The sequence below is a fragment of the Halichoerus grypus genome, chromosome 10 (genome assembly GCF_964656455.1).
Source record: "Halichoerus grypus chromosome 10, mHalGry1.hap1.1, whole genome shotgun sequence".
In the NCBI taxonomy this organism is placed as follows: domain Eukaryota; kingdom Metazoa; phylum Chordata; class Mammalia; order Carnivora; family Phocidae; genus Halichoerus; species Halichoerus grypus.
In genome coordinates, this window is record NC_135721.1 from 115,625,591 (window position 1) to 115,648,956 (window position 23,366).

A 23,366-nucleotide genomic window follows, 5' to 3' on the forward strand; every position below is an offset into this window, starting at 1 on the left:
AGATTGGAAAGGATAAAACCTTCATTTGTAGATATGATATTTGCAAATGACTGTACACATACACAATCCAAAAGAATCTAAAGGTAAAGTATTAAAATATAAGGGCCATGTAAATACAAGAATGACATAAAATCAATCTTGTTTTTATATTACACCTACAGTTAAAGAGGGAGTAAGAGAGGAGGAGGGGAGGAAAGGGAAGGGGAAGGGAGAGAATGACTGTATTGTACTCAATAGATTGAATGCAATCCCAAACAAAATTTTGCTGTAAAAATGTACAAATTCATTCTAAAATGTATATGCAAATGGCAAAGGGCTAAGAAGAGCCAAGGAACTCTTGAAGATAACTAAGCAGGAGAAGCCACTCCTATTCAATACACTATAGCCAAAATCAACACATATAAAGTTACAGAAAATAAGACAAAGTGATATCAGCACAAGGATAAACAGACCAGTGGAAAAAAATAGACAGGAAACTGACATGAAAACAGACACCACAGCGCACTGGTGGAAAAAGCAACTTTTCAATAAATAATGTGGGGTCAACTGGATTACCTTTATGGACAAGCTTACACCACATCCAACAATAAATTCCAAATGGAACATATATTTAAATGTAAAAAGCAAAACAATAAAGCTTCTAGAAAATAAACAGAATTTCTTCATGATCCTTAGGGTAGGGAAAGATTTCTTAAATTGAATCTAAAAAGTACTAACCATAACGGAAAATAGTGATACAATGAGCCATATTAAAATTAAGCACTTGTGTTCACCAAAAGATCTTTTCAGAGACTAAAAAGGGAAGCCACCAAATGAGAGAAATATTTGTAAAACATCACTAGAAAGGCTCATATCCAGGAAATGAAAAGAACTTCAAATCAATAAAAAGAAAAAAAAAACCCAATAGAGAAAAATATGCAAAGGATCTAAACAGGCCATCCACAAAAGATGATGTTCAAATGGGCAACAGACTTCTGAAAAGGTGCTTAACTTCATTAGTCATCAGGGAAACACAGACCAAAACCATAATGAGATACCAATACACAAACACTAGAATGGCCAAATTTAAAAAGACTGACAACACCATGCATGGGTTAGTGAGAACATGAAACAACAGGAACTCTCATACATTGCTGGTGAGACTATAAACTAGTACAACCACTTGGGAAAGTGTTCGATAACAGCTATCGGTGCTGAACCTATGCATATCCTATAACCCAGCAATTCTACTTCTAAGTATATACCCAAAAGAAATTGTGCATATATGCATCAGGAGACACGTACAAGAATACTCATATAAGTGGTACCCATTAAAGCCCCAAACTGGAAAAATCTCAGATACTCATCAAAGGTAGAATGAATTGTGGTTAATAGAATACTACACAGCGATAAAAATTAATGAACTACAGCTTCACCATTATCATGAATGAATCTAACAAATATTGAAAGAAAGCAGATTCAGTACATACTGCTTAATTCTATTTATGTAAAGCATAAAAACTAGTACACCTAAATACAATGTTAGAAGTCAGGCTAGTAATTTCATTTGGAGAGGAGAAAAAGTAGAGCTGCACACTAGAGGTGTGCAGTGATCTGGCTGGCTGCTACATAGTTGATGGTAGGAGAGAAAATGGCTTTTAAAAATAGAAGGACCCTAAAAAAATTTTTTTTAATTAAAAAATAAAATTAGGAGGACCCTAAGAGAACATTCAGTGTATTTTACAGAGGAAATTAATGTCAGGTGATAGACATGACTTTTTCATAGTTGTTACATATTTTTTAGTTGTTACATATTTTAATGTATATCTACACAAAATGTCCAGCACAATGAATAAAAAGAAAGACTCACCATAATTAAATTTCAGAATGCCAGAGAGAGAGATGATCCTAAAAGCTTTCAGGGGGTGAGGGGTGGGAAAATAGGTCATATACTAAGGAATGGGAATCAGAACAGAACCTCTCAACAGTTACACCAAATGCTTAAAGACAATGGAATTAACAGCATTAAAAATTTAGGGAAAATAACCTCCAACTTAGAATTTTATACCCAGCTAAACTTAATATACAAGAATAAAAGACATTTCCAAACATGCAAACTTAAAAAAAAAAAAAAGCCACTTCTCATGTACTCTTTCTTAGGAGCCTACTAGAGAATGCACTCCCCCAAGAAAGACAGGATTCTTGAAACAAAGGATCTAAAACATAAAAAAAGTAAGTAAAACGCTTTGAATTTGGTGAAAGGAAACCCCAAGAATTCAGATATATAGCTGTCCTAGCAAGGAACTAATTCAAATTGGAGGAAGAGGGAGAATTCCAAGAAGGATTTCTTTTTAAAAAAGAAAGTTTTAGAACTGGGACTAAATTATAAGCACACAAAAAGCAAAGCAAATAAAAAAAAAAAATTTAATGAGATTATTCTAGTGAAAGAAGCCAGACTCAAAGGCTACATATGGTACAGTTCCATTGCAATGACAGTCTGTAAAAGGGCACAGGACTAGGCCAGTAAACAGATGAGCAGTGGCTAGAGGATGGGGGTAGGGAAGGGGTTAACTACTACAAGGGAATTTTCTATATCCTAACTATAGTGGTGGTCACACAACTGCATTTGTTAAAACTCCTAGAACTAACAGGCACACCTCGGAGACATTGTGGGTTCGGTTCCAGACCACTGTAATAAAGTTAGTCAAATGAATTCTTTGGTTTTCCAGTGCACATAAAAGTTATGTTTACATTACACTGTAGTCAATTAGGTGTGAGATAGCATTATGTCTAAAAAAATGTACATGTCTTCATTAAAGAATACTTTATTGCTAAAAAATGCTATCATCTGATCTTTTAGCAAGTCTTAATCACTGATCACAGATCACTACAGTATAATAATAATGAAAGTTTGAAATACTGTGAACATTACCAAAGTGTGACAGAGACACCAAGTAAACAAATGGTGTTGGAGAATGGCACCAATAGACTTGTTTGATGCAAGGTTATCACAAACCTTCAATTTCGTAAAAATGCAGTATCCATGAAGCACAATAGACAAAGCACAAAACAAAGTATGCCTCTATACACTAAATAGGGTGAATTCTACTATATTTGTATCTCAATTCAAAAAATGGGGGGTGGGGGAGACAGTGGCTTTTAACTCAAAGGGAAACAAAAAAATATACAAAGCATATACTGTTGTATACTATATGGCTCTACTGCAAACAATGATATCATCATGATCATCATCATATACTTAACCCCAACAGCCTAAATTGTGATATAATTATATTAGGAGAATGAAAAAGAAATATGTGGCATAGGGTGTTGTGAATTAAATCCTAGTTTACAAGGGAAGAAAACTGATAATGTCTAAAATTGAAAAGTCAAGAAACAGGCTTAAAAGCATGTTACTTAGAAATACTGGCTACCCTGTTTCCTGCAGGACCCTTCCCCTGCAAAACAAACAGCTACAGTATGGACAGTGGCTGTGTGGGGAGGGTAGAATTGAGGGGTAAAAAGTGGGGCAGGGCACAGCCATTTTTAATTACAAGGCTCACCATACCCAGAGAGCTTTCCTATCGTATTCCAAATATTCAACTACACAAGGAATTTCTTTTACCACGTCTACATTGTCTTACAAGGCTTTTACTCCCGTTTAAAAATAATCATTTGGATTTTGTTTTCCTTGTGAACAGCTGAGTACTGTGATGAAAGAGCCACCAATCCAGTCATCTTCAAAGCTAAATTACTGGCAGGTGTTGTATGGGTTTCTTCTCTTGGAGTACTTGTGGTTTGACAGTTTATAGCAGTGATAATCTCTTACATCATGCTGCCTAAGCTGTCAGCCTGTTCAGTGGATGTGACATTTCCAGACACTTAGTTTTCATTGACTTATTTTCTCTTTACTGCATTCTTTTTAAACAAAGGCTGAATTTCATAAACATATATGTATATCTTATTTGTTTAGTCCTAAGTGTAAGATATCTTTTTTTTAAATTTATTTATTTTTGAGAGAGAGACAGCACGCAAGGGGCAGGGAGCAGAGGGAGAAGCAGGCTCCCCGCCGAGCAAGGAGCCCGATGTGGGACTTGATCCCAGGACCCTGGGATCATGACCTGAGCCGAAGGCAGATCTTAACCGACTGAGGTGCCCTAGTCCTAAGTGTAAGATACCTTATGTCTTACAATATCATATTAAATGCAAGTAAATAGCTGTCTTTAAAAATAATTCATGAAGATGAACTACTTTGTTAGGTTATTCTGATTATAAATGTTAACCAAGGAATACTTGTGTCCATTTTAATGGGATTTGTTTTGTTTTAATATAATTAGGAGTGAATTTTATAGTTTGTAAGTACAAAAACTTCCTGTTAAAATGAATAGTATTTCTATTTTTAATTTATGAGAATTTATCCTACCCCAGGGTTTTTCAATACCAAATTACCTTTGACAGGCAAGGGAAGGCTGTATTTGACTTAAACCCCTAGGTTTCACAAGTACTAATGCTTAGGATGAGGCTAAAACAAGTTGTGCTTATTGAAATTAACAAAAAAAAAAAAAAAAGCAAAAAAAGGAGGGGTCAATCTCAAGAAAAAGTATGAAGTAAGTAACATTCAGGTAGAAATCAGATATGCCAGTAATCATGAAGGAAGCAATGATTAGCATTTGGGAAATAGAATGAGGATGCCGTAACCTAGTTTGTCACCAGACTGCCAAACCGAAGGATGAGCTCTAGGGGTGGTGGGTCATGACCTGTTTGAGTTACTCTGCTTTGAGCCTAGGGTTTGCCTAGTCTACCCCTTTCCCTCAACTCCTACTGATCATGCAGGTCTTGTGCACCCAACTCTAAGGAATATGGATTTGATTCTAACTGCAGTGGGATGCCACTGGAGGGCTTTAAGCAAGGGATCTGTAAGATCTAATTTGCTGTAAGGATCAAACGTGCTGATAAACATACATAGGCTCTGTAAACACTAAGGCATTACACCAGCATTACTTTATTACCTTGAAGAGGACAAATTAAATGGGAGAAAAGAAAAGAAAATATACTAAAACCCACATAGCACAGGCCCGTTCTAAATCATGTGGTCTGGAGTCTTCTCCCAGACTTCTCTTAAATCCCATTTAGGGAAATGGGGAAGAGTTGGGGATGATCAGGTTTGGTGAAAGAGTACAGGGAATCAGGAATTTTATTTGACATATTAAGTTTGGGATGTCCACTAGACATCTAAGTGGAGGTGTTGAGAAGATATTTGGATATAACCATCTGGAGCTAATGGGAGAAATCTGGATGGAAATATAGATTTAGGATAAATCAGAATATAGGGAATTTGTTAAACAATACTCGCTAAACTTTACAGCATGCTTACTACTTTTTTTTTTTTTTTTTTTAATTTTATTTATTTGACAGAGAGAGACACAGCGAGAGAGGAAACACAAGCAGGGGGAGTGGGAGAGGGAGAAGCAGGCTTCCCGCGGAGCAGGGAGCCCGATGCGGGGCTCGATCCCAGGATCCTGGGATCATGACCTGAGCTGAAGGCAGACGCTTAACGACTGAGCCACCCAGGCGCCCCTGCTTACTACATTTTAAAACACCATTTTAAGTGCTTTATATGTATAAACTCTTGATCCTTACCACAATCTTACAGGTTAGGTCTCATGATTAGCCCTATTTTACAAATGAAGAAACTGAGGCATAAAGAGATTAAGTAACTTGCCCTAACACAGACAGCAAGTATGTACCAGAGCTGGGATTCAAACCTAGGATATATGACTCTAGAACTCTTTAAAGCCACGAGACTGTTTAGGAGTAGAGACAGGATTGAGGAGGAGGAAGAATGAGCCCTCACCAACAGTATTCCAATTCAAACAATTTTCTGGGTCCTGGCTATCAAGGGCCTGACACTGTTTATAGGCTCTGCAGACACAAAGTCCCTTAAGAAGACAAAGTCCCGGGGCGCCTGGGTGGCTCAGTCGTTAAGCGCCTGCCTTCGGCTCAGGTCATGATCCCAGAGTCCTGGGATCGAGCCCCACATCGGGCTCCCTGCTCAGCGGGAAGCCTGCTTCTTCTTCTCCCACTCCCCCTGCTTGTGTTCCCTCTTTCACTGTGTCTCTCTCTGTCAAATAAATAAATAAAATCTTTAAAAAAAAAAAAAAAGAAGACAAAGTCCCTTAGTCCCTTAAGAAGCCCAGTCTAACAGCTACAAGCTGATGGCAACTATTTACTGAACATCTACTATTGCCTCACACTGGCCAAGCTTTTTAGACATATGATGTCACTTAATCCTCCAAACAGCCCTATGAGACAGATATTACTATTGTCATTTTAGAAATAAGGAAACAGGGGCGCCTGGGTGGCTCAGTCGTTAAGCGTCTGCCTTCGGCTCAGGTCATGATCCCAGGGTCCTGGGATCGAGCCCCGCATCGGGCTCCCTGCTCAGCGGGAAGTCTGCTTCTCTCCCTCCCACTCCCCCTGCTTGTGTTCCCTCTCTCGCTGCGTCTCTCTCTGTCACATAAATAAATAAAATCTTTAAAAAAAAAAAAAAAAAAAGAAATAAGGAAACAGAGCTTCAGGAAGTTTAAATAACATAACCTAGGTCACTCAACTAGTAAGTGAGAGAACTAGGGTTCAATCTAGGTCCACCTTCCTTCAAAATACAGTCTTCTCCAAGGAAATCCTGTTACATGCTACCACATGGATGAACTTTGAGGACTTTAAGCTAATTGGAATTAGCCAATCACAAAAAGACAAATACTCTTTGATTCCACTTCTATGAAGTATCGAAAGTAGTCAAATTCATAGAAACAAAAAGTAGAATGGTAGTTGTCTGCAGCTGGGGGAAAGGAGGTGGGAGGGAAGTTGTTTAATGGGTATAGAGTCTCAAACTGGCAAGATGAAAAAATCCTGGAGCTCTGATTCACAACAATGTGAACACACTTAACGCTGCTGAACTGTACACTTAAAAATGGGTAAGATGGGAAACTTCATGTCACGTGTTCACCACAACTTAAAATTTTTTTCAATCTGGTCTTTCCCAGTATACCACATGCCATAATGGACATGCTTACTGTGCTATGGAAATGCCTGTGAGAAAAGAATTTACCTCTAATGTAAGGAAAGGGGGTGTGTGAGGCAAGGAAGAGATCAAGGAAAGTTACCAAGAAAGGATACATTTGAAAGATGAAATTCCCCACTCTACCCTCACCAGAGTTTTAGGAAGATCTCTCCATCTCAACCTCTGAAAGAGCTTCCACACCTGCATACAACTCCTGATTACCACAATAATCACCCTGAACCAGGCTCAAGAATATTCTAGCACCCTTCTATCTGGTGAGCTTCTCCAATCTCCTCCCATTCCAAGTCATCCAGCACTGGAAACAAATTAAGTGTCCTAAATTGCCTCATTGATTATGCCGAATGACTTTTGTGGCTCCCTACTGCCCTCAGAATGTAAAGGGTTAGCAAGATGGGTGTTTAGTAGATCACCTAAATTTTCTGAGCCTCAGTTTCCTCATCTATGTTGAGGCAGGAGTCCTGACACCTCATTCAGAAGCCTGAAGATTAAATGAAAACACTGTATATCTTGCACAATGCTTGATCTGAAGTATGTGCTCAGTGAAGGTGAGTTAGCTCCCTTTCTGCCTGTCCCTACAACCCAGCTAGGTAAGGCATTTTGGTTTAAAGAGCAAGTCTTTCCAGGATGTTAAGGCAGATAGAGAAGAATGCAGGGGGAAAAAGTTGCTCAACTATGATTATCTGATGTTCAGGAAAATACTGCTCACCCAGAACTGGTTCTTCATCTGTAACCTGCTAACACAGAGACCACCTGGTTTTATCTTTATTCTGTCCTTTTAATCATATGAGTAATACTGAAATGGCTCAAGTTTATAGATATATAGATACATATAGTCTACTGTGAAAAATCTCACTCCCATTCTCTCCCCCATCTACCCAACTGCCAATGACTCCCACCAACCACTGTATTAGTCTCTTGTGTAGCCTTCAAAAAGTTTCTATATGCAAAAGCTGTCTTTAAATTAAGCTTATGTTTTACAGGTGCGTTTGCAACCTAAGTTCTGGGAATGAAAGGGGGTAGCAGGAGCGAGGAGCCTAGGTCTTTTCATCCTGCCTTACCCTAAAGCAGTGTCCTTCATTCATTCAAAAAATACTAATTATATATTGGGCGCCTATTATAAGCCAGATACCAAGTACAGCATTAACTGACTGATTATCCTTCAACCCTTACTAAGCAACAAAAACGCACTTAACGCTTTACACAATTGTCTCCACTGATCCTCACACCACTTTAAGAGGCAGGTTACTAATTATCATCTCCATTTCACAAATGAGAAAAGTGAGGCACCGAAAGATAACTTGCTCAAGCAAGGCTTTGAATCCAGGCCTGACTCCAAAGTCCTCGCTCTTAACCATGACGCTCTACATTGGCAAAACAGATACCGTCCCTGCACCCTTTGGAGCTCAGCCTAACGTGGGATACAGGCGAGGAGAAGGGTAGACAACAAAGAAATATGTAATTACAGACTAAGAAAGTAATGTGAGCGAAACGAATTCAGGGCTGTGACTGAGTAACAATGGGGACCTACTTTAGAAGTGGGGTAGGGAGTAGTGTCAAGGAAAGGCCTCTCCGAGTATGACATTTATGATAGGCGTAGGAACCGTTCGGGGGCTGCAATGACGACCCACCACCCAATTCACGGGGGAGAAACTCGAGGCTCTTAGAAGCTAAAGCAAACTCGCTCAGGGTCCCCCAGATGTGTAGACGTGGCGCAGGGTTGGGAGGATCCAGGAGCTGGGCCCAGGACTCGTACACGCCATCGATGCCCGATGCAGCCCAGGCCCGCTCGGCCCCTAACCGGGGCCTCTAGCCAGCTGCTGCCCACCGCCCCGCGGCGGCGGCTGACAGCATACGGACAGCCTGCAGGGAGGCCCTGCGGCCAGCTAAGAGGGGTCGGGCCCGTGCTGCGGAGGCCTGCAAAGGCCTCTTCTCCGGCTCCCCGCCAGCTCCCGCCCGGTCCGCCCCGCCCCGCCCCTCCGGGCCGGCTTCGTACCTGCACGGCCCGGACCAGGCCCCGGCCGGTCAGCTGGCCCTGCCGCAGCTGCAGCAGAATGTTACCGGGCCGCGGCCGGCCGCCCCATCCGCCCCAAGCCGCCACCGTTGCCGCTGCCCGTCGCCCTCGGCCGGCCCCAGACCCAGCAGCCGCCGGCGCCGCCGCCATGTCTCCTCGTCCGACAAACAGGAAGCAAGCGGCCCCGGGGCCGCGGAGATTTCTACGGGGCGGCGGAGGGGTCGCCGCAGCGCCCCCAGCGGGCCGACGGCGGAGGCGCAAGCCGCGTGGCAGGGGCCGTGCGCCCCGCGGGGCCTACTGGGATATGTAGTCTTGCTCTCTGGGGTGGGGGGGCGGGTGCGAAATTGAGATGTGGCATTTCCTGCGCCACTTGCTTTTGGGACCCCTCGGTCCAGCATTTCGGCGAGGTCCCCCGAGGTCAAAGACAAGTCCCTGCGTGCGCACTCTCCCATTTCTTGCCTGTTTGGGAGGTTACAGCCAATTGGCTAGGAAAAATTCTGGGCTCCAGTCCTGGAATCAAGCCTGCTAGTCTGATTCCTGCCTGCCTCTCTCTGCCCTTGACTCGGTGTGGATGCACCTCGGCTCTCTGCTCCTTAATTTCCCTTTTATTTCATTCAGTGAGTAGTTCCTGGGACCCTATTCAGCCAGTAAGTAGTCCCTAGAGGCCCCGAACCGGTCATGAATACAGTGGAGAGAAGAACAGACTAACTAGGTCCCTGTTTTGGAATGCAGGTTATAGCAGAAGACAGCAAATCCATACACAAAGAAAATGCATGATAACAGACTGGCTAAGTTGTGTAAGTGGGTAGGCTGTTGTGAAGTTAAGTGAAATAATGGAAGGGAAAGGGATCGGTAAATTATGACATCCTTTGTCAGAGGAAATTTGTCCTAATTTCTCCCCACCAGATAATATGTTCTCTCTACTTTGAGCCCATGTAATCATTCTTTCGGCAAGCCTCTGTGTCAGGATTGCGTTCTTGCCTCCCCTTTTCCTTTCCTGGAAGGGGTCTTGTAACATAAATGAAAGAGGAGTGCTGGGTGTAATGCAATAAGGAATGGTGGAGATTGTGACTTACCATTTATCACCCAAATCAGAAACTTTTAAGAGAAAAGAGACACTATTAATAATTATGTCGGGACAGCAGGCATGGTGACCATTATCCCAGTTTGCCTGGGATAGTCCCCATATACGTCTGCTGTTTATGTTACAAGACCCCTCCCAGGAAAGGAAAAGGGGTGTCAACAATGTCCATCTAAAATGAGTGGTCCCTACTGGCCTCCAGCAGATAGTTGCTGGATCTTCTGGTTTTTCTAGAAAAGCCAAAAATCTGGGTTTTCATGTGAAATCCCCAAATTTTGAAAACTCCACGAACCAAATAAAACCCTGTCTCCTTTTGACCCCTGGAACAGGGAGACCAGGAACAGGTCCATAGATACATGCAAGTTGAGCACGTGGTAAGGGAGATATTTCAAATCAATGGGGAAAGGGGCACCTGGGTGGCTCAATCCATTAAGCATCTGCCTTCGGCTCAGGTCATGATCCCAGAGTCCTGGGATCAAGCCCCATCGGACTCGCTGCTCGCAGGGAGCCTGCTTCTCCCTCTCCACTCATGCTCTCTCTCGCTCAAATAAATAAATAAAATCTTAAAAAAAAAAAAAGTTTAGGTCTTTCACTTCACACCAAAAGCTAAAATGAATCTTAGACATATTAAAAGCTACATATAACAGAGGGACCTGGGTGACTCAGTTGGTTAAGTGCTAGACTCTTGATATTGTCTCAGGTATTGATCTCAGGATCATGGGCTCAAGGCTCAAGTTGGGCTCAGCACTCGGTGGGGAGTCTGAAGATTCTCTCCCTCTGTCCTCCTCCCCACTTGTGCAACCTCTCTCTCTCTCTCAAATAAATAAATAAATAAATAAAAGCTGTATATAACAAAATCAAAGTATAGTTCTAAAACCGGATAGTGGTGATGATTATTCAACTCTAAGTTTACTAAAAATCATTGGATTATATACTCAAATTGGGTAAATTTTATGATACATGAATTATACCTCAAGAAAGCTGTTAAAAATCAAAGCATAAAAATAATAGAAGTGAATCTTTGAAAATATATTTATGATTTGGGAGTAGAAAAGTTCTTAATCATAAAACCCAGAAATCATGAATATGAAAAGATTGACAAGTTTGATCTCTACAATATTAAAACTTCTGTACAAGACACTATGAACAACCATAAAAGGCGAGAGATATTCTGGGAAAGAGTCAATATCCAGAATTTATGAAGAACATACTTTTTGACTCAGTAATTACTCCTTTAGGAATCTCTCCTAATGATATTGTTTGATATGATGATGATTCACATACAAAAATGCTTATTGTATTATTTGTGATCACAAGAACAGAAACAATGTCACCATAAAACAGGAGCATGTTTAAGTAGATTCTAGTATTTCAATATAATTGAAATATAGTTGAGTCATTGAATATCACTGTTTACAAAATAAAATAATAAGATTTCAAATAAAATTAAACATGCATATCCTTTGATCTGCTTCTAGGAATTTATGTTTTAGCAACAAAGAAAGAAGTATACCAAGATATATTATTAGAATACTCAGTGATGAGGAGCTTGGGTGGCTCAGTTGGTTAAGCATCTGACTCTTGATCTCAGCTCAGGTCTTGATCTCAGGGTCATGAGTTCAAGCTCTATATTAGGCTTAAAAAAGAATAACAAAATAAAAAAGAATAAAAGAATACTCAGTGAGGCAGTTATATATCAAAATATTGGAAACAATTTAAATAACCATCAAGAGAGGTCACTGGTTAAACAAACTGTTTCATCTATATAGTAAAATATTCTGCAGTTGTCAAAAGGATTAAGTATACACACACACGTGCGCGCTGACATGGGAAGATGTTCAAGACACAGTTAAGTGAAAAAAACTCATAGAAGACCAACATGCATCACGTGATCCCATTTGTGTCAAAAATCATCAACTTACTAAACTTATGTATATATTGCAAAATCTTGAAGATTATGTACAAAATAGTTAAAAGTAGTTACCTGGGGAATGGAATTAGGAAGGTGGGGAAGAATGTTCATTTTTCCTAACTTTTACACTGTTATTTGCATTTTTTAAAAAGAATTTATTTATTTATTTATTTATTTGACAGAGAGAGACACAGCGAGAGAGGAAGCACAAGCAGGGGGAGTAGAAGAGGGAGAAGCAGGCTTCCCACTGAGCAGGGAGCCTGATGCGGAGCTCGATCCCAGGACCCTGGGATCATGACCTGAGCCGAAGGCAGATGCTTAACAACTGAGCCACCCAAGCGTCCCTGTTATTTGCATTTTTATTATGAGCATATATAACTTTAATAATTTAACATTTAAAAGCTTTTAAAATTATGTATCTATAACTGGATCGGAAGATGCTCACCACACATTGTTGAAACAAAAACAAAGCAAGTTATAAAGGAATAGGCATATTATGATCCCATTAATGTATAATTCGACATTCCTACTCTATATGGTTATATGCACAGAATGACCTGAAGGAAGCATCATCAAAAATGCCAAAGGTGGGGGGATCCTGGGTGGCTCAGTCTGCTAAGTGTCTGACTCTTGGTTTTGGCTCAGGTCATGATCTCACAGCCATGGGATTGAGCCCCGCGTCAATCGAGCGCAGAGTCTGCTTCAGATTCTCTCTCCCTCTCCCTCCTGCTCACTCTCAATAAATAAATAAATAAATAAAAATTTAAAATGCCAATGGTGGGGTGCCTGGGTGGCTCTGTCATTAGGAGTCTGCCTTTGGCTCGGGTCGTGATCCCAGGGTCTTGGGATCGAGCCCTGCATTTGGCTCCCTGTGCCACAGGGCCTCCCTCTCCCCCTGCCCCTGCTTGTGTTCCCTCTCTTGCTGTCTCTCTCTTTGTTAAATAAATAAAATCTTTAAAAAAAATAAATAAAATGCCAATGGTATTTATCACAATGTAGACAGATTTCAGGTGATTTTTACTTTATTAATATTTTCTTAAAATTTTTTACATACGCCATGTATCATTTTTAAAAGTTCATTTAAATTCCAGTTAGTGGGACTCCTGGGTCGCTCAGTCGGTTAAGTGTCTGCCTTCGGCTCAGGTCATGATCCCAGGGTCCTGGGGTCAAGTCCCACATCGGGCTCCTTGCTCAGCGGGGAGCCTGCTTCTCCCTCTGCCTGCTGCCCCCGCTGTTCATGCTCTCTCTCCCTCTCTCTGATAAATAAATAAATAAATAAATAAATAAATAAATAAATAAATCTTTTAAAAAATTAAGTTCCGGTTAGTTAACATACAGTGTAATATTAGTTTCAGGTGTATCAACACTTCCATACATTACCCTGTGCTTATTACAAATGCACTCCTTAATCCACATCATCTATTTAACCCATCCCTCACCGCTTCCCCTCTGGTAACCACATGAGTTCTCTGTAATTAAGAGTCTGTTTCTTGATTTATCTCTCTTTTCCTCTCTCTCTTATTTTTTCCCCTTGCTTGTTTTGTTTCTTAAATTCCACGTATGAGGGACGCCTGGGTGGCTCAGATGGTTAAGCATCTGCTTTCAGCTCAGGTCATGATCCCAGGGTCCTGGAATCAAGTCCCACATCAGGCTCTGTGCTCAGCAGGGAGCCTGCTTCTCCCTCTCCCTCTGCCTGCCTGCCTGTCTGCCTACTTGTGATCTCCCTCTCTCTCTGTCAAATAAATAAATAAAATCTTTAAAAAAAAAAAAGAAAAAAAGAAAAAAAAAATTCCGCGTATGAGTGAGATCATACGGTATTTGTCCTTCTCTGACTGATTTATTTCACTTAGCATCATACCCTTAGATCCATCCATGTCATTGCAAATGGCAAGATTTCATTCTCTTTTATGGCTGAGTAATATTCCATCACATATATATACACCACATCTTCTTTATCACCCATGAATCATTTTTACACTCAGAAAAAAAAAAAGATCTTTTAATATTAGAAACTAAGAAAAAAGAAAAGGTGTTTCCAGGGATACAGGCTGGGCATTGGTGAGCTGTCTGGCAGCAGCCAGTCTTCGCTGGGTAATCACGGCCCGGGATTCTGCCCAGAGTTCTTCCCGAGGTATATGGTGGAGTATACTCTCATTCTTGTCAGGACGAATGAGGAAACAGGATCCTGACAAATTTCACAGTTCAAACGGCCCTTCAGGTTTCCCTTGGCACTCATCATGCTGGGAACAAGTCTTTCCACCTAAGCTTTTTTTTTTTTTTTTAAAGATTTTATTTATTTATTTGAGAGAGAGAGAGAATGAGAGACAGAGAGCATGAGAGGGAGGAGGGTCAGAGGGAGAAGCAGACTCCCCGCCGAGCAGGGAGCCCGATGCGGGACTCGATCCCGGGACTCCAGGATCATGACCTGAGCCGAAGGCAGTTGCTTAACCAACTGAGCCACCCAGGCGCCCCTCCACCTAAGCTTTAACTCAACTACAAAACTCACCTGCCATTCCTAAATTTGTACCTTGCTCAGCCCAGCCTGGCTCAGGCATTCCCCAAAGCTGGCTATTCATTGAGTCAAAAATGATCACATCAAATTCAGTCTTTAAGGTCACCATGTGTCTAGGAAGCAAGGAGATCAGTTTTCAGAAATCTCTGGGTAAAACCATTCTTTCCACTTCGTCTCTGTTCTGCAGGCCTTTCCCATAGAAACCAGATGTGTATCTCTCACCACCAGAGGGCGTAGCACCCCTCCCCATAAGAAGTCAGTTGATGTCAATTTGGGTCAGCGTTAGAAAAAATGAAACCCTTAAACTGGCTAATTTTTTTTTTCCTCACAGTAATCCCAAATGGTTTAACCAAACATGCTGATGTTACTCATAGAATATTACTTCTTGTAAATGAGTTACCAAACTCATCTCAGTTGGGCAGAAAGATTTTCTGGGGCAATTTTTAAATCATATTTTTTAATCATAGAGAAGTCATTTTAATCAAAGCAACTGACACAGCTATATTCAGACCACAGAAACAGTTGTCCCATGTAGTTATGCATTGTCTTGTGGTGGGTATTTCAATTATATTTTTTTCATCTTACATTTCTAACGTATAATCTCTCAGTGATTTCTTTTTTTTTTTAAGATTTTATTTATTTATTGGAGAGAGAGAGAGAGTGCCAGCAAGAGCAGGGGGAGGGGCAGAAGGAGAAGGAGAAGCAGGTTCCCCGCTGAGCAGGGAGCCTGACATAGGGCTCGATCCCAGGACCCCGAGATCATGACCAGAGCTGAAGGCAGATGCGTAACAGACTGAGCCACCCTGGTGCCCCTCAGTGATTTGTTTCAAAAATGTTTATTGAGTACCATCTTAAGTGCCAGGCACTGCTGTAGGTGCTAGGAATACTGTGCTAAATAAAAAACCAAATGTCTCTGCTCTCCTGGAGCTTATACTCTTGTGTAAGACCCACCCTTTTTTGGAGCACACACCATTGGCCAAGAGTTTTACTGGCACTGTCTTATTTTCCCCGCCACTTTTTAGGGGAAAATTTTCAAATCTACAGAAAGTTGAAAGCGTGATACTACGAACACACATTTCCTTTGCTTGGACTCACCAGTTGTTAACATTGTGGGTTTTTTTTCTTTTTAAAGATTTTATTTATTTATTTGACAGAGAGAGACACAGCAAGAGAGGGAACACAAGCAGGGGGAGTGGGAAAGTGAGAGGCAGGCTTCCCGCCGAGCAGGGAGCCCGATGCGGGGCTCGATTCCAGGACCCTGGGATCATGACCCGAGCCGAAGGCAGACGCCCAACGACTGAGCCACCCAGGCGCCCCGAGTTTTATTTTATCTATTCTTTCTCTCTTTCTCTATCAATCTGCATACATATACATATATACACATATATTTTAGCATATATCTCCAAGAACAAGGTCATGCTCCTAATAACCATGACACCACCACACCCAAGAAATTTAATGTTGATATATTACCCTATATTCCATGTTCAAATGTCTGCAATTGCCCCCAGAATGTCCCTTATAGTATTTTCCCCCCAAATCTAGGATTCAATCAAGGATCATACTTTTTTTTTTAAGATTTTATTTATTTATTTGACAGAGCGAGACACAGCGAGAGAGGGAACACAAGCAGGGGGAGTGGGAGAGGGAGAAGCAGGCTTCCCGCGGAGCGGGGAGCCCGATGTGGGGCTCGATGTGGGGCTCGATCCCAGGACCCTGGGACCATGACCTGAACTGAAGGCAGACACTTAACGACTGAGCCACCCAGGTGCCCCTAAAACTATTTTTTTAAAGCTGTCTTATATTCATTCTTTTTAATGAGGCGCAAATGAAATCACTGTCCGCTGATTAATGTGGATACTTGTTCTAATGTCACTATTCACTCATCCTATATTTTTCACCTTCTCATTCTCATTTTCTGTAGCATTAAAACAACCTATTTTAGGGCAATTTAAGCTAATTCAATTAAAATGCTACATTTGTCACACATTCAACATTTTCCAGATTATACACTTTCTAAAAAACCACACTGTAAATTCCTAACCAAAATCAGTTGAAAGTCATGACAATGTTGCCAAAAATGAATAAAATTCTCCCACACTTCAGTTCACAACTAATTTCAAATTATGATATAAAATTTAAAAATACTTGATTCTCCCATTATCAGGTGGTGGTCATATTGACAATCATATTCCAGAAAATCAAGTTGGACGCCACTGTGTTGAATAAAACAATCTGCTTTTAGCCAGTGGGTATATTTTTCACATCTCCTCTCTGTCTCTCTCCCACAACATGAAGCAATTAGCCTTGTGTTGTGCCAATGTCCTTGGTTCTTGCTAAAGACCTATGTGACACACTCTGATACTTTCCAATTCATTCTATTTCATTATTTTAAAAGTTAGTTGTGACACATTAAATTTATTCCTTGACCTACTAAAGGGTCATAAGCCAAGTCTCAGGAATACTGCTCTAAAGCGCTAGCCTGTTAATGTAGCAAGAAAATTTGTTTTGAAAATATATAACCAGAATAGTTTGCCTTTCTACATGCAGAATGGTTTTTGGGGGGGATTTTTTTTTGGTAAATTTTTTTCCAAGTACAGATTTAGACCACATTGTGCCTACAAACTGCTGCTGCTTTGTGGGGGGATGTGTGTTCTCTTTTCTTTTTTCTTTTTTTGGTCTTTTTAAAAAATTAAAATATTCATATGCATAAATTTCCCCCTATTAAAGTGTACATTCAGTGGCTTTTAGTATATTCACAGAGCTGTGTAATAATCATCACTATCTAATTCTATAACATTTTCATTACCCACCAAAAAAGCCCACCTATGGAAAAAAACAAAAACAAAAAACAACAACAACAACAATAACAAAAAAACCCCACCTATACCCACTAGGAGTAAATCCTTATCCCCCCTCCTCCTGGTCCCCGACAACCACCAACTTACTTTCCATTTCTATGGATTGGTCTATGCTGGAGGCTTCATGTAAAAGGAATAATACAAAATGTGGTCTTTTGCATCTGGCTCCTTCCACTTAACATATATTTTTAAGGTTTATTCATGTTGACGCATTATCAGCACTTCATTTCTTTTTGTGGTTGAATAATATTTCATTGTATGGATATACTACATTTTGTTTACCTATGGATCAGTTGATGGACATTAGGGTTTCTTCCAACTTTGGCTATTATGAATAACACTGCTGTGAACATTGGTGTACAAGTTTTCGTGTGGACATATGTTTTCATTTTCTCTTGGGTGTATATATATATATATATATATATATATATATATATATACCAAGAGTGGAATTGGTGGGTCATATGGTTATTCTATGTTTAACTTTTTGAGGAACTGCCAAACTGTTTTCCAAACCAGCTGCCCCATTTTACATTCCTGCCACCAATGTATGAAGGCTCCAAATTTTCCACATCCTTGATAACATTTGATTGTCCATATTGTTTATTATAGACATCTGCAGTAGACTGAATGTTTATGTCCTCCCCAAATTCATGTTGAAATCCTAACCCCTAAGGTGATGGTATTAAGAGGCAGATCCTTTGGGAGGCTTTGCCCTCATGAATGGGATAAGCGCTCTCATAAAAGAGGCCCCAGAGAGATCTCTCACCACCTCTGACATGTTACACAGAATCTGCTGGCAACCGGATCTTGGACTTCCCAGATTCCAGAACTGTGAGAAATAAATTTCTGTTGTTTATAAGCCATTCAGTTTATGCTATTTTGTTCTAGCAGCCCAAGAAGACTAAGATGCCCTCCTAGTGGGTGTGTACCTCATTTGGTCTTGATTTGCATTTCTCTACTGGCTAATTGTGATGAGCATCTTTTCATGTGCTTATGGGCTATCTGCATACCTCTTCGGAGAAATGTCTATCACCTTTGTTCATTTTTTTTTTATTGGGTTGTCTTTTTATTGTTGAGTTATAAGAGCTCTTTACATACTCTGGATACTAGACCCTCATCAGATTTTTTTTTTTAAAGTAGGCTCTATGCCCAGCATGATGCCCAACAAGGGGCCTGAACTTAGGACCTTGAGATCAACACCTGAGCTGAGATCAAGAGTCTGACGCTTATCCATCTGAGCCATCACCTTAGGGGTGGTTTGGTGGGTAATGAAAATGTTATAGAATTAGATAGTGATGATTATTACACAGCTCTGTGAATATACTAAAAGCCACTGAATGTACACTTTAATAGGGGGAAATTTATGCATATGAATATTTTAATTTTTTAAAAAGACCAAAAAAAGAAAAAAGAAAAGAGAACACACACAGTGTGTTTGTTTTAGGATATTCTGGGTCCCTTGAATTTCCATATGAATTTTAGGATCAGCTTGTCAATTACTCTAAAAAAAGGCAGCTGGGATTTTGATGGAGACTGCAGTGAATCTGTAAATAGTAATGTCATCTTAACACTATGATGTCTTCTGATCCATGGACGTGGAAATATTTTTCCATTTATTTAGGTCTCTTAAATTTCTCTTAACAATGCTTCATAGTATTCAGTGTATAAATCTTCTCATACTTATTTTGTTAAATTTATTCCCAAGTAATTTATTCTTTTTTATGCTGTTGTAAATGGAATAGTTATCTTGATTTCATTTCTGGATTGTTAATTGCAATTGTATAGAAATAAACTGATTTTTGTGTACTGATCCTGTATCCTGAAGCCTTGCTGATCTAATGTTTTTCTCTTATTTAGGAGAAATATAAAGTTAATGATTGACTTTAGACTTTAAGAACATGTACCAGTCATAATGGTCTTTAGGTGTATCAGTCAGGCACCTGAGAGAAAACAGACGACTCATTCAAATTAGGAAGTTTAGAGGAGGGTTTAATAAAAAAAAAAAAAAAATGATTTATAAAGGTATGGGCAGAGTGTAGGAGAACCACAAGGGATAACTCAGTAATCTGGGGCTGGTCACAGCACAGCCATTACAATCCCTAGCTTGAAGGAACAAGGGAACTGGAAAGGTTATCATTATAAGAAAAGAAAGAGTTGAAAGAAACAGTGATCTTCACCTGAGAAACTAGCCAGCTTGAAGCAACCCTATCAGAAAGGAGCCCAGGGGAATGAAGGTCTTCACCACGCTCGACTCTCTCCCTCTAATCTCCTGCCTGGACACCCCACTGGCTGAACCTGGTCAGAAGCCAGAGAGCAAGTGAGCCCATTGATGTAGTTCATACAGGATTGTAGGAATGGAGAACAATTCACCCGCTCGGGGTGAAGAGGGGAGAGTACATCCAGAGGGGCCAATGGAAGATAGCCTACGCACTAGGTTATGCCAGAGTCACAGGAAACTTCATCAGAATCACTTGAAGAAAGTAGAAGGAAGGAAATAATAAAATAAAAGTCCAAATCAGGACAACAGAAAACAAACATACAATTGACAGCAATAACCAAGGCAAACATTTGTTTTTGAAAAAAGAATAATAAAAAGGGTCAGCTGAAAAGATGGTGGAGTAGGAGGTCCCTAAACTCGCCTCGTCCCAGGGATATAACTAGATAACACTCACATCAGCATAAATAACCCAGAAAATGACTTGGTGACTGGCAGAACACACTCCACAACTAAATGATAGAGAGGAGGCCACATCGAAGAAGGTAGGAAGGGCAAAGATGTAGTCTGGGAGTGAAATGGACTGGAGCCATCCACCTGCGGCATGGAGAAGGGCAGAAAACATATTTTCACATCCAGGAACCCCACCAATGGGAGGACAAATCCCCAGAATATTTGCCTTTGAAAGTGTGAGGGGCCCAATCGACTGAAAGTCTGGAATTAAAAAAAAATTTTTTTTTTTGAGATTTTTATATATTTATTTGACAGAGAGAGAGAGACAGTGAGAGAGGGAACACAAGCGGGGGCAGTGGGAGAGGGAGAAGCAGGCTTCCCGCTGAGTAGGGAGCCCAGCAGGACCCTGGGATCATGACCTGAGCCAAGGCAGATGCTTAACGACTGAGCCACCCAGGTGCCCCTGAAAGCCTGGAATTTTAAAAATCTTTGGGCTTGGCTCTGGGAGATCCAGTAGGCCTTAGGAAGCAGAGTCTCTACTCTTTTTTTTTTTTTTTTTTTTAAGATTTTATTTATTTGCGAGAGAGAGAATGAGAGACAGAGAGCATGAGAGGGAGGAGGGTCAGAGGGAGAAGCAGACTCCCTGCCGAGCAGGGAGCCCGATGTGGGACTCGATCCCGGGACTCCAGGATCATGACCTGAGCCGAAGGCAGTCGCTTAACCAACTGAGCCACCCAGGCGCCCCGCAGAGTCTCTACTCTTAAAGAGATAGCAAGACACACAGCCCATGCATATACAGTGTAGAACCAGCAGTTTGAAAAAATGCCAGGAGCATATGATAATTGTCTTTCTCTGCTTGACTTATTTCACTTAGCATAATCCCCTCCAGTTCCATCCATGTGGATGCAAATGGTGGGTATTCATCCTTTTCTGATGGCTGAATAATATTCCATTGTATATATGTACCACATCTTCTTTATCCATTCATCTGTTGAAGGGCATCTCAGCTCCTTCCACAGTTTGGCTATTGTGGACATTGCTGCTATGAACATTGGGGTGCATGTGACCCTTTTTTCACTACATCTGTATCTTTGGGGTAAATACCTAGTAGTGCAATTGCTGGGTCATAGGAACACAATAAAAAAAAAAAAGATAAAGAAAGAAGAAAGAAAGAGGAAAGAAAAGAAAAGAAAAGAGGGGAGGAGAGGAGAGGAGAGGAAGGGAAGGGAAGGGAAGGGAAGGGAAGGGAAGGGAAGGGAAGGGAAGGGAAGGGAAGGGAAGGGAAGGGAAGGGAAGGGAAGGAAAGACAAAACACCAGGGGCAGATGGCAGGGAGAGTGATTTGCTCATCTGAGAGCACACTGCAGAGAGACAGGATCACAAGGAGCTCCCTCCATGAACAAAGGACCTGGCAGGTGCATCTCCCCCCCCCCCCCCCAGCATAAACAGCAGCCACCTGTGGGAATCAGTGCAGCACAAACACTGGCTACCTAACTTGCTTACACGAAGCTCCATCTGCCCACGCTTCAGTGGATCTGCCCTTCCTAGTCACACTTGTCTCAGTCCCACACTGTCCCCCACGCCCCAAGAAGACCAGGGCAAACCCTGCCAACACATCTCCCAATGCAGCTATTGTGGGACCTCAGTTGCTGCAGTAGCAGGGGCAGGTCTCGTTTCCCAAGCAGGCCCCTGCATACCTTGTTAAAACATGCCCCACCCCTGCTGGGGACAACACTGCCCACAATAGGCAAAGAGAGGCTCTGCAGACAACTGGACTGAAGGGAAAAGAGGCCAAGACTCAACAGCTGAGCACATGCAACACGCATAGGAGACACTCTCTGAAGTGCCAGGCCCTGGGGAACAGGGGACACTGCACTGCAGGGCAATATAGGACTTCCTCATAAGGCTATTATTAAGACCAAGAGAAGTAGTTGACTTTCCTAACAGAAAGTCAGACAAAATGAAGAGAAAGAGAAATATCTCCCAAATGAAAGAATAGAACCAAACCACAATGAGAGACCAAAGCAAAATGAATATAACTAATATGCCTGATAGAGAATTTAAAGTCATGATCATAAAAAAGAAAAAAGAAAAAGAAAAGAAAGTAATGATCGTAAAGATACTCACCGGACTTGAGAAAAGAGTGGAGGACATCAGTGAGACCCTTAACACAGAGATAAAAAAGAACCAATCAGAGATGAAGAATACAATAAATGAAATTTAAAATACATTTGATAGGGGTGCCTGGCTGGCTCAGTTGGTGGAGCATGCAACTCTTGGTCTTGGGCTTGTGGGTTTTTGAGCCCCACTTTGGGTGTGGAGATTACTTAAAAATTAAATCTTTTAAAAAAAATTAAAATGTATTATTAAATAAATTAATACTATTAAATCATTATTTGAGAGAGAGAGAGAGAGAGAGAGAGAGAGCACAAGTAGGGGGAGGGGCAGAGGGAGAAGCAGACTCCCCGCTGAGCAGGGAGCCCGATGTAGGGCTCGATCCTAGGATCCTGGGATCATGATCTGAGCCGAAGGTAGACGCTTAACCAACTGAACCACTCAGGTGTCCTAAAAAAAATACACTTGATGGCAAAAATAGCAGACTAGAGGAAGCAGAGGAACAAATTAACAACCTGGAAAACAGTAATGGACAGTATCCAAGCTGAGCAAAGGAGAAGAAAGAAAATTATACAAATTGAGAATTGCCTTAGGGAACTCAGTAGAAGCAGAAAAAGCATTTGACAAAGTACAACATCCACTGATGATAAAAACTCAACGAAGTATGTTTAGAGGGAACATACCTCAACATAATGAAGGCCTTATATGAAAAACACACAGCTAACACTATACTCAATGGTGAAAAATGGAGGGCTTTTCCCCTCAGGTCAGGAACAAGACAAGGATGTCCACTCTCACCACTTTTATTCAACATAGTACTGGAAGTCCTAGCCACAGCAATTAGACAACAAAAAGAAATAAAAGGCATTCAAATTGGTAAGGAAGAAGTAAAACTTTCATTATTTGCGGATGAAATGATACTATATATAGAAAACCCTAAAGACTCCACCAAAAAAACTATACGAGAACTGATAAATGAATTCAGTAAATCACAGGATATAAAATCAATGTACAGAAATTTGTTGCATTTCTATACATCAATAATGAAGCAGCAGAAAGAGAAATTAAGAAAACAATCCCATTTACAACTGCATCAAAAATAATAAAATACCTAGGAATAAACTTAACCAAAGAGACAAAAGGC

The 23,366-nt window shown here is 40.9% G+C and overlaps 1 protein-coding gene and 1 long non-coding RNA gene across 3 annotated transcripts in view; both read right to left on the reverse strand.

The window, feature by feature from the left end:
- Positions 1-9,267, reverse strand: part of TRPC4AP (transient receptor potential cation channel subfamily C member 4 associated protein) — a 65,359-nt gene extending 56,092 nt beyond the window's left edge. The window contains exon 1 of one of the 2 annotated variants that reach the window (XM_036092270.2): positions 9,054-9,267. In XM_036092270.2, the coding sequence (XP_035948163.1) occupies positions 9,054-9,221 (168 nt within the window). In that variant the 5' untranslated portion in view covers positions 9,222-9,267. The remainder of the gene's footprint in view (positions 1-9,053) is intronic. The other variant, XM_036092268.2, reaches the window with a different exon arrangement.
- A 3,801-nt stretch (positions 9,268-13,068) lies between these two features.
- LOC144379281 (uncharacterized) lies at positions 13,069-23,161 on the reverse strand. The gene is made up of 2 exons (XR_013442014.1): positions 22,235-23,161; positions 13,069-13,320 (listed from the first exon to the last, which is right to left on the reverse strand). It is a non-coding gene; the product is annotated as an uncharacterized LOC144379281 (long non-coding RNA).
- Between the last annotated feature and the right edge of the window lie 205 nt (positions 23,162-23,366).